Source organism: Myotis lucifugus, unplaced genomic scaffold, assembly GCF_000147115.1.
Source record: "Myotis lucifugus unplaced genomic scaffold, Myoluc2.0 scaffold_19, whole genome shotgun sequence".
NCBI classification, from domain to species: Eukaryota; Metazoa; Chordata; class Mammalia; order Chiroptera; family Vespertilionidae; genus Myotis; species Myotis lucifugus.
The window spans coordinates 5,475,741-5,487,731 of record NW_005871067.1 but is presented as its reverse complement, the minus strand read 5'-3'; the positions used below and the strand labels follow the sequence as shown (position 1 = coordinate 5,487,731).

The 11,991-nt window shown below is 39.1% G+C and overlaps 1 protein-coding gene across 7 annotated transcripts in view; it reads left to right on the top strand.

The window, feature by feature from the left end:
- Positions 1 to 11,991, top strand: part of MICU2 (mitochondrial calcium uptake 2) — a 97,838-nt gene that overhangs the window by 55,057 nt on the left and 30,790 nt on the right. For 4 of the 7 annotated variants that reach the window (XM_023751211.1, XM_023751208.1, XM_023751207.1 and 1 more), the window contains 4 exons: positions 610 to 641; positions 736 to 811; positions 6,633 to 6,680; positions 9,780 to 9,862. In XM_023751211.1, the coding sequence (XP_023606979.1) occupies positions 610 to 641; positions 736 to 811; positions 6,633 to 6,680; positions 9,780 to 9,862 (239 nt within the window). The remainder of the gene's footprint in view (positions 1 to 609; positions 642 to 735; positions 812 to 6,632; positions 6,681 to 9,779; positions 9,863 to 11,991) is intronic. The other 3 variants (XM_023751209.1, XM_014452924.2, XM_023751210.1) reach the window with 2 other exon arrangements.

The following is an 11,991-nucleotide window of genomic DNA, read 5'->3' as shown; positions in this document are numbered from 1 at the left end:
CCAGGCAGGCAGGCAGGTGAGCAATTAGGAGCCAGCGGTCCAGGATTGTGAGAGGGATGTCCGACTGCCAGTTCAGGCCCAATCCCCAAGATCAGGGACATCCTAAACCTTCAGTCGGACAGCCTAAACCATCAGTCGGACATCACCCAAGGGGTCCTGGAATGGAGAGGGTGCAGGCTGGACTGAGGGGACCCCCCCCCCCCATGCACGAATTTCGTGCACCAGGCCTCTAGTATTTTAATAACTGTATAGTGGCAGATGGTAACTAGACTTATTGTAGTGATCACTTTGTAATGTATATACTAGTAAGTATCAAATCACTGTGATGTACACCTGAAAATAATAGGATATTATCTGCTGATTATAATTCATGTTTTTGAGATGGAGTGAGTGAAATTGAAAACAGGTCTTACAAAGAACCTACAGTGTCTTTGTATTTAGATTTAGAATTCTCTGGCTCATAACTTTCATTTAAAGATTTTAGCTAAAATTGTCAACTCTTATTTTTTTAATAAATCGTTGTTTTGTCTTTTAAATTATGTTTTTCTTAATGGAAGTTGAGTTTTCCAAGGAATATTGCTACTAAGTACTGTTTCTTCTTTGCTATAGGTAAAACTTTAGTCAAGAGGCTGACAAAAAAGGTAAGCAGTGTGTGTAGGGAGGGGTTCTTTCTTATGATAGGAAATGAACTTTTATAAGTTAAATTAAAAGATTTTACTATGTGTATATTCAAAGGATATTGAGGATGTGCTGGCAGCAATCCAAACAACTCATTGTGGATCAACCTTTTTTAGAGACCTTGGCGATAAAGGTAATTTTGATTTGTTGTTAACTTTCTGCTTATGTGTTTGTTTTAAAATGTTTTTATTGATTTCAGAGAGAAGAAGGGAGAGGGAGAGAGATAGAAATATCAGTGATGAGAGAATCATTCATCTGCTGCTTCCTGCATACCCTCCACTGGGGACCAGCCTAAAACCTGCTCATGTGCCCTGACCTGTCATCAAACTGGGAATCAAACTGTGACCTCTTGGTTCATGGGTCAACGCTCAAGCACTGAGCCACACCAGCAGGCACTACTTATATATTTTTATTAATCAAAGCATTACTAAGGAATTATGGTATGAGGCTTGTGGCTCTGTGTTAGAGAATATACAGTAGAGAACCTACAAAGAGAATGTTATAACACACACCATGTTATTTAACCAGTTAACTACCACATGTCCAAAACGGGAACCATCCCCGACACGCCACGATATTTTGAATTTAATTTAAAAAATCAATTTGCAATGAATATTATAAAAATAAATATACAATTTGAGTGTTCTTCAATATTTTCAGCTGAAAATTCTCATGAAAAATTATTTTAAAGTTGGTCAGGGCTGCCACTTAGGACAAACTTTTTTTTTATAGATGCGTGTGGTGTGTGGGGAAGGTCCGCCGCTTGTGTCTACAGACGCTTATGGCATACGGGTTAATAGGTGTTTATAAATTGTAATAAAATACTCATTAGGTAGTAAGTAACTTTATCATACTCTGAACAGTCACAGATAAATTATTCAAGCGATTTTTTAAAATATATTTTTATTGATTTCAGAGAGGAAGGGAGAGGAAGAGAGAAACAGAAACATCAATGATGAGAGGGAATCATTGATCAGCTGCCTTCTGCACACCCCCCACTGAGGACCGAGCCCACAACCTAGGCACGTGCCCTTGACCAGAACCGAACCCGGGACCCCTCAGTCCGCAGGCCGACGCTCCATCCACTAAGCCAAACCAGCCAGGGCCTCAAGCGATTTTTATTAAAGCCTAGAAAGGAGGAGCAAGGCAGAATATCTAAAGCATGGGTGGGAACCTTTTTTCTGCCAACGGCCATTTGGATATTTATAACATTCTCAGGCCATACAAAATTAATAGTTTAAAAATTAGCCTGGTAATTTGGTCAAACATTTAATTAACTCACCCCTAATGCCTTGGCAGGGCTAGATTAAATGATTCCTCGTGTTTTATACTGCCTGTGTGCAGATATTTCCTACCCCTGATCTAAAGTAACAAGAGAAGGCCGTAAAGAGAATCCATATAAAAGAACTATAAAAGTTTTCACTATCTTATAACTAGCAAAAGGTAGTATATTCTTGAAATAAAATAATTTTACCCACCATGCATTATAAAAAAGGAAATTGTAAGTCAAAGTTATTATGTATTTTTTAAACCTAAGCAGAATTCTCAATATAATACCATTCTCAAAGATATACTGAATATAAATTATATCACATAGTGTAAGATAGATATAAATATATTCTTATGATGTGGTAATTTCTCTTTGGGGAACAGGATTCTCAAAATTGCATTCAGTGGCAATCCATATTTTATGATTCCAATTTTTAAATATTTCCAGAGAAGCATAGTAACAAAATTTAATCATCTCTTCTAGTTGCCTCTAAGGATTTTTTAACAATTTTTAAAATATAAATTATTTTAAATACTTCCGTACTTCACATGCAGTTTTAAAATATTGCCATTTAACAGAATTTATTTTGCAATTAGATGTGGCAAATATGTATTAAATTGTTTCTCCTATTAATATTCTGAAGTGTCCATAAATTTTAAAAAGCGTTTTCAGGGGGCAAATGCCTAGAATGCTATTGTTACAAATATCTTTGTCTATAATCTATCTTGAGAGGGTAGGGTGCTATTTCTACACTGTTGCAACTCTTCATTCAAGCTTTTTATTTACGTCAGCATTTCAAAGAAAAACTGGAATTTTCTTTTTCAAACAGCTCCCCTGTGGAAAAGACGTGGACTTATGTCTAGAGAAAAGAAACATGAGGTCTCCTTTTGGCACCAAGCCCACCAGTGCAGTCTAGCAGTTTGGCCATTTCTTCACATTGCCATATTCCTTTGAAATTTAGAAAAAAAACTATTCACTTTTTTTGTGTGAGGCTGCCACGGGATGAAATACTTCAACTAAGAATGCCTTCATATGAACACTGAATATTTTAAAGAAAAAAATATCTGGCCCTAGCCAGTTTGGCTCAGTGGATAAAGCATTGGCCTGTGGACCAAAGGATCCCGGGTTCCATTCCGGTCAAGGGCACATACCTTGGTTGCAGGCTTCTCCCCAGCCTGGGCCCTGGTAAGGGCTCCCTTAGGAGGTAACCAGTCAATGTTTCTCTCTGTCTATCCCTCTCTCTTCCACTCTCCCTAAAATTCAATGGAAAAATATCCTCGGGTGAGGATTAACAACAACAACAAAAAAAAAGAAAAAATATATGAAGACTTACTGTATAGGCTTTTTTGTTCAAGAGAAGTACACCTGCTTCAAAATAAAAACAACAGAAAAGTCAGCGGTATAAAGTAATAATGTAAGTCATTAAAAACATTTAAAATACATACCTGAAGTTACTTACAATCAAAACACTGCATTATAGTACCTGGATGCAAAATCTTTACCTGCCTTGCTCTGAACAACTGGCCCCACATTGCTGCATTGCATTTCTGCATTACATGTAATGCAGAGCCATTATAATGTGATCTTCCTCCTCTGCCATCCCCTCTTCAAGCCTGTATTCCTCATTTCTGTGCTACCATGGTAGCTTTACTTCCCATTGCTTCTTCTACATAAGCATTTCAGACCTGTCTTATATAGCTTTCCCATTTATATCACAACTGTTTAATTAAAATTTTCACCCATCCTTCAAAGACCATTTTTAGAATTGCACTTCTGATCATCCAAACTCAGGAAATGATTTCACAGTTTTCTAAAGTCCTATAAATCTTACTCTCAGTATCTCTTAATGGTATTTATAGCATTTTCTATAAACATTTGCATTTCAGCCTCCTGATGTATACAACACCATCTATTAAGAATTCTTGCTAGAAATCAAACTTGCATCTAAACACAGCTCTGGATCTAACTAGCTACCAGTTTGTAGAAATTGTAGAAGGTAGAGGAACATGAAATGACAAAGATGCAGTCATAAAAATTTTCTAAACTGTAATAAACTTTACAGGACAAAGGAACCAGGCTTCTTCAACAAATTAGTTGAGGGGGGGGGGGGAAACGACAAGGGAGAACCTATAGATTAAAAGATATTTAAGACACAAGGAACAAAGAAAAATTAAAAACTTTTGTGAATCAAAGTACACTATCTCCTGGGCCGGTGTGGCTTCATTGTTAGAGCATCAGTCCACACACTGACAGGTAGGTCGTGGGTTCAATTTCCGCACAAGGGCATGTTACCTGGATTGCAGGTTTGATCCCCAGGCACGATCAGGAGGCAACCAATCGATATGTCTTTCTCACAGCATGTCTCTCTCTCTCTCTCTCTCTCTCTCTCTCTCTCTCTCTCTCTCTCTCCCTCTCTCCCTCTCTCTCTCCCTCTCCCTCTCCCTCTCCCTCTCCCTCTCCCTCTCTCCCCCTCCCTCCCTCCCTCCCTCCCTTCCTCCCTCCCTCCCTCCCTTCCTCCTTTCCTCCCTACCTCCTTTCCACTCTAAAAATCAATGGAAAAAATATCCTCAGTTGTGGATTAACAACAAAAAAAAGGTACACTATCAAGAGAGTAAAAATGCAACTGACTGGATGGAAGAAAATATTTACAAATTATATATAGGGGGCTAATATTCAGGATATGTAAAGAATTCCTATAACCCAGCTGGTGTGGCTTAGTTGGTTGAGGAGGTCCCCGGTTGGATTCCTGGTCAGGGCACATGCCCGTTTGTAGGCTCGATCCCCAGTACCCCAGTAGGGGGCATGCAGGAGGCAACTGATTGACATTTCTCTCACATCGATGTTTCTATCTCTGTCTTCCTCTCCCTTATTCTCTCTGAAATCAATAAAAACATACTTACATTTTTTTTTTAGAAAAGAACTACAACTCAACAATAAAAATAAAAAAAAAAACAATTTAGCCCAGGATGGTGTGCTCAGTGGTTAGAGTGAAAGCCTGTACACTGAAGTTCAAGTCCCAGTCAAGGGCACATACCTGGCTTGCAGGTTCAATCCCTGACCCCCGTCAGGGCATGTGTGGGAACTAACCAGTCAATTTTTCTCTTTCACATCAGTGTTTCTCTCTTCCTCCCTCCCTCCCTTCCACTCTCTCTGAAAAATAAATAAATAAATGGAAAAAATATCCCCAAGTGAGGATTAACAAAAAAAACAATTTAGAAGTGGGCAAAGTGAAATAGATATTTCTCGTAAGAAGATATACAAATGGTTAATTCGCACATGAAAGTATGCTCCGCATGACTAATCACTAGGGAAATGCAAATAAACCACAATGAGATGCCACTTCACACCCATTATTATCAAGAAAAAAATGAAAATAAATGTTGGCCAGGATGTGGAGGAATTATAATCCTTGCACATTGCTGGTGGGGATGTAAAATGATGCAGCCACTGTGTAAACAGTATAGAGGTTCCTCAAAAAATTAAACATGAAATGACCATTTGATCCAGCAATTCCACTTCTGGGAAAATACCAAAAGAATTAAAGCTGGCTGCCCTGACCGGTTTGGCTCGGTGGATAGAGCGTCGGTCTGCAGACTGAAGGGTCCCAGGTTCGATTCCAGTCAAGGGCATGTACCTTGGTTGCGGGCACATCCCCAGTGGGGGGTGTGCAGGAGGCAGCTGATCGATGTTTCTCTCTCATCGATGTTTCTAACTCTCTATCCCTCTCCCTTCCTCTCTGTAAAAAATCAATAAAATATATTTTTTTAAAAAAAAGAATTAAAACCGGAGACTCGAACAGATATTAGTACACCAGTGTTTGTAGTCACAGTAGCTAAAAGGTGGAAACAGATGATGGCTAAACAAACTGGTGCATCCATACAGTGGAATATTATTGCACCTTAAAAAGGAATGTAATTGTTGCCCCTGGTCAGGTAGCTCAGTTGGTTAGAGTGGTCCCCCATACGCCAAGGTTTTGCATTTGTTTACTCTCGGTGACTGGTGAGTGCACACTTTTACTAGACCTACTCAGTATAAATTTAAAATTATAGTAATACATATAGAAAACTTGTCTGTGAAATTAAACTTTTCACACATACTTAATTTTAATTACACAAACATTTCTACATAAGTAAAAACAGGTAAACTAACTTGTCTTTTTAACATACGCATTTGGAAAACCTACTTTATTATATAATGGACTTTCGGCTTTAACAGGCACCCTCTCACCCAAATTAGTCTGTTATATCGAGGTTTTACTGTATTTTACAAAAAAAAGTAAGTGACTTGAGATCTCCGGGGCTGGGGGGGTTGGGGGAGACATGCAGGAGGCCACCGATCAATGATTCTCTTGTCATCATTGATATTTCTCTCTCTCCCTCTCCCTTCCTCTCTGAAGTCAATAAAAAATATTTTTTAAAAAAACAACCTCTAATTGATACCTGTATTTCCCAGCCAGCATTCATTCCACCTCCTTACTAGTAAGAGTAATCTGATAAAACCTAGTATCTTTTTAAGTATTAGTAATGTACTTAACTCTATTATAAAAGTTTTCCACTGTACCAAAGAGGTAATTTAAAGTGAAAATGTGTTTTTAATTAGGTGAAGTTTCCATGTAGTATATATATGATTACTTTTAAACCATCTAAAATGTATTTTCTGACGTTTTTATTTTAATCTCTTTCAGGGTTAATTTCATATACTGAGTATCTTTTCTTGCTTACAATCCTCACTAGTAAGTATCACATTTTTTTCCTCAACAATCATGTGGACTTCTCTATTATTTATGAACAGAGTTTTGGAAGTTTAGTGTTTATGTGTTTTTTTTTAATTTTTTATTTATTGGGGGAGAGAGAGAGAGAGAGAAACATCAGTTTGTTGTTCCACTTATTTATACATTAATTGGTGGATACTTGTATATGCCTTGACCGGAGATCGAACTTACAGCCTTAGCCTATTGGAATGATGTTCTAACTAACTGAGCTACCTGGCCAGAGCAGTATTTATATTTTATTATTAAAAATACTAGTGGCCTGGCATAGATTCATTCACATTGAAAGGAAATTAATTAGAAGGTGGCCAGCGGGGCGGGACTGGGCAAGATGGCCCAGACACGCCTTGGAGCCAACCTCCCACGGTTCCCCCTGCTGCAGCTCAAAGGGTGTCTGCAGAGTGAGAAGGGTCCCTCTGGCAGATGGGGTCCCTCGGCCTGGCCTGCAAAGATCAGGCCGAAGCCGGCTCTCCGACATCCCCCAAGGGGTCCAGGAGTATGAGAGGGCACTAGCAAAGTTGCTGTCATACAGGGTGTAGAACGCAAATGCAAGTGTGCAGTAAACCAGATTCGGGGCCGACAGTGCCCCAGCAACAACATAACCCACAGCCAAAGGTGAAATCGCGTGGCCCCACGAGGAATCGGGCTCCCTCCTCTCTGGTTCTGGGGTGCGTCACCTGAGAACCGCAGCTTCGAAGTCACCACAGCTCGATAGCTCCTGTGTTGAGTGTCTGCCCCCTGGTGGTCAGTGCACATCATACCTACCGGACAGTCAGACGGTCACTTAGCCTTTTATAAATATAGATTATTGGGCCTGGCCAGTATGGCTCAGTGGTTGAGTGTCATCCTATGAACAAGGAGGTCAGGGTTTGATTTCCTGTCAGGGCATATGCCCAGGTTGCGGGCTTAATCCCCAGTAGGGGGTGTGCAGGAGGCAGCTGATCGGTGATTCTCTCTCATCATCGATGTTTCTCTCTCTCCCTCTCTCTTCCTCTCTGAAATCAATTAAATATATATATAGTATTGAGCCCTGGCCAGTGTATCTCAGTGGTTAGAGCATTCACCCATGCACCAAATGGTCGAGGGTTTGAGTCCCAGTGAAGGGCACATACACGGTTTTCAGGTTTGATCCCCAGCCCTGGCCGGGGTGTGTGCAGGAGGCAACCAATTGATTTGTCTATCTCACATTGATGTTTCTTTCTCTCTGTCTCTCCCCATCCCTTCCACTCTCTAAAAAAAAATCAGTGGAAAAATATCCTCAGTTGAGGATTAGCAACAACAACAAAAATTGCTATACCGTATTAATTTCTTAGTTTTCATAAAGGTACTGTGGTTATATAAGATGTTGACATGAGAGGAAGTTGGATGAAGGGTATACTAGGTGTACCAGTTAATAATGCGGAGTTTTTTCAATAAATGGAGTTACACATATGTTGATATATATGCGATTTGATATGTATGCTATTTTTTGTTGTATTGACAGCAAGCTTCAAAACTTCATATGTCAAATTTGCTGAAGGTGTTAACATCATAGATATTTTTACGCTTAGAAATGTCGAATTTCGTGCTAAAAAAAAAAAGCATTTGCGGGAAATTTTAATTCATTTATTTTGAAGAAAAGTGCTGCTGAAAGTTATCCTATACTTTGGGAAGCTTATGGTGAACATGCTCCATCTCAAGATACTTGTGAACGCTGGTTTAAACGCTTTAAAAGTGATGATTTCGATGTGAAAGACAAAGAACGTCCAGATCAACCGAAAAAGTTTGAAGACCAACAATTACAAGCATTATTGGATGAAGATGCTTGTCAAACTCAAAACCAACTTGCAAAAAGATTAAACATTGCTCAGCAAACCATTTCCGATCGTTTATAAGCAATGGGAAAGATTTAAAAGGAAGGCAAATGAGTCCCACATCAACTGAACAAAAGGCAACTGAACCGAAAAGTCATCAGTAAAATGTTGCTTCAGCGGCACAAAAGAAAGTCTTTTTTGCATCGAATTGTGACTGGCGATGAAAAGTGGATTTATTTTGAGAATCCCAAACGCACAAAATCATGGGTTGATCCCAGGTCAACCATCAACATCGACTGCAAGGCCAAATCGCTTTGGAAAAGAAGACAATGACAATGCTCTGCATTTGGTGGGATCAGGAAGGTGTGGTGTATTATGAGCTTCTAAAACCAGGTGAACCTGTTAATACTAATCACTACTGACAACAAATAATCAATTTGAACCACGCTTTGATAGTGAAATGGCCAGAATGGGCCAGAAGACACGGCAAAGTAATTTTGCTTCATGATGATGCACCATCACACACTTCAAAACCAGTTAAAGACACGTTAAAAGATCTTGCTTGGGAAGTATTAACCCACCCGCTGTATTCACCAGACCTTGCTCCTTCAGATTACCACTTGTTCTGATCGATGGCACACGCACTTTCTGAGCAGCACTTCAAAACATACGAAGATGTGGAAAATTTGGTCTCTGAATGGTTTGCCTCAAAACAAGAAAAGTTCTATTGGGACAGTATCCACAAATTACCTGAAAGATGGGAGAAATGTGTAGCTAGCGATGGACATTACTTTGAATAAAGCATTTTTGATGTTTCTCTTGAAATTACCGTGTTTTCTTTGATTACAAAATCCGCATTATTAACTGGTATACCTGGTACTGGGAACTCACCATGCCATCTTTACATTGCTGTAAGTCTAAAATTATTTCAGAATAGTTTTTTAAAAACCCTACTCTGAGAAAGGAAAATAAAAGGTAAAAATCAATATGAAAATAGCCATGGTCCTATAAGAGTATAGGAAAGCTAAAGATACAAAGTTCTCAAATTATTTTTTCTTTGAAGGCAGCACACTTAATAGCAGAACAGCACGCCCATGGACATGTATCAGCCTTTGAAAATCATTATCATAAGAAGAGATCACTTTTTTCTCTGTTTAAGCCCTTACACATGTAGCTTCTGGTGGCTGATTTCAAATTCAAAGATCTCTTAGATTTGCACGTAATTTACAATTCATCAATGTTTAAATACTCATTTTTCTCTTGATTGCAGAACCCCATACCGGGTTTCATGTTGCTTTTAAAATGCTGGATGCAGATGGTAATGAGATGGTTGAGAAAAAGGAATTTTTTAAGGTAAGTAGATTCTAGTTATTTTTGGTGTATCATAAAGCACCTGGATAGTTGTGTGATAATAATTTTACCATTTTCATAAAAATTAAAATTATATTTGCTGCTTATATATCAGATGTCAGGAAATCGTTTATGTATTAAAAATAGTAAATTTTCTGTATTACAACCTTGAGGAAATAGGCAAGGAACAAAGCATAAGATTCCAAAAAGAAATGAGCTGAAGCATCTATGTTTTTTAGATTTTATTTTTACGATTTCAGCAAATGATAATCCTATATAATAAAAGGCTAATATGCAAATTGTCCCTTCTGGACTGGGAGTTTGACCAGGGGGTGGGGCCAACGGCCTGCTGCCCCTCCCCCTGGCAGGCCCCGTCGCCCTGATCCTGGTGAGCTGGTCAGACCCCACCTGTGCACAAATTTGTGCACCGGGCCTCTAGTACAATATAAAGGGCTTTGTGGGTCTGTTAAAAATTATTCTTACACCTCCGCCCAAAGAAAGAGATACGAAAAACAAAAATTTAGGTCTTCATAAAAAATAGGGAGAAATGGGCCTGACCAATGTGGGTCAGTGGTTGAGCATCGGCCTATGAACCAGGAGGTCATGGTTTGATTCTTGGTCAGGGCACATGCCCGCGTTGCAGACTCGATCCCCAGTGTGAGGCGTGCGGGAGGCAGCCGATCAGTGATTCTCTTTCATCATTGATGTTTCTATCTCTCCCTCTCCCTTCCTTTCTGAAATCAATAAAAATATATTAAAAATAAAAAATAAAGTCTCTTTTGTCTGGTATAAGTATTGCTACTCCATCTTTTTTTCCATTTTCATAAAATATCTTTGCTCATCTCTTCAGTTTCAGTCTGTGTGCGTCTTTTGATCTAAAATGAGTCTCTTGCACACAGCATATGTAAGGGTCTTGTGTGGTTATCCATTAGGCTACCATATGTCTTTTGATTAGAGCATTTAATTTATTTTGCAATTAAAGTAATTGTTGATAGATGTGTGTTTATTGCCTTTTTATTCTTTTTTATCTTTTTTTTTCTTCTTCTTAAAGAAGACCCTTTAACATTCCTTGTAATACTGGTTTGGTGGTGCTGAACTCCTTTAGCTTTTTCTTGTCTGGGAAGCTTATCTGTTCTTAGATTCTAAACGATGGCCTTGCTGGATAGAATACTCCTGGTTCTATCTTTCCATTGGGTCCTTTCTTTCCATTGGGATATTTCATGCCAATCCCTTCTGGCCTGCAAAATTTATATTGATAAATCAACTGACAACTTATGGAAGTGCCCTTATAGGTAACTGCTTTATTCTTGATGCTAAGAATTTGTTTTTAACCTTTGGCATTTTAATTGTGATGTTTCTTGGTGTGGGCATCTTTGGGTTCATCTTGTTTAGGACTCTCTGTGCTTCCTGGACTGTTATGCCTATTTCCTTCACCAGGTTAGGGAAGTTTTCCGTCATTTTATCTTTTTTTTTTTAATTTTGTTTTATTGCTTAAAGTATTACAAAGAGTATTACATATGTCTCCTTTCCACCCCACCACCTTGACCTTCCCCCAGCCTCCTCTACCCCCCAGTGTCTTGTGTCCATTGGTTATGCTTATATGCATGCATACAAGTCCTTCGGTTGATCTCTTACCCCCACCCCCAACCCTTCCCGGCCTTCCCGCTGTACTTTGACAGTCTGTTCAATGCTGCTCTGCTTCTGTATCTATTTTTGTTCATCAGTTTATAATGGTCTTTATTATCCATAAATGAGTGAAATCATGCGGTATTTTTCTTTCATTGACTGGCTTATTTCACTTAGCATAATGCTCTCCACTTCCATCCATGCTGTTGCAAATGGTAAGAAGTCCTTCTTTTTTACAGCAGCATAGTACATAGTGTAGATGTACCACAGTTTTCTAATCCATTCATCTGCTGATGGGCACTTAGGCTGTTTCCAAATCTTAGCTATGGTAAATTATGCTGCTGTGAACATAGGGATGCATATATCCTTTCTGATGGGTGTTTCTGGTTTCTTGGGATATATTCCTAGAAGTGGGATCACAGGGCCAAATGGGAGTTCCATTTTTTGTTTTTTGAGGAAACTCCATACTGTCTTCCATAGTGGCTGCACCAGTCTGTATTCCCACC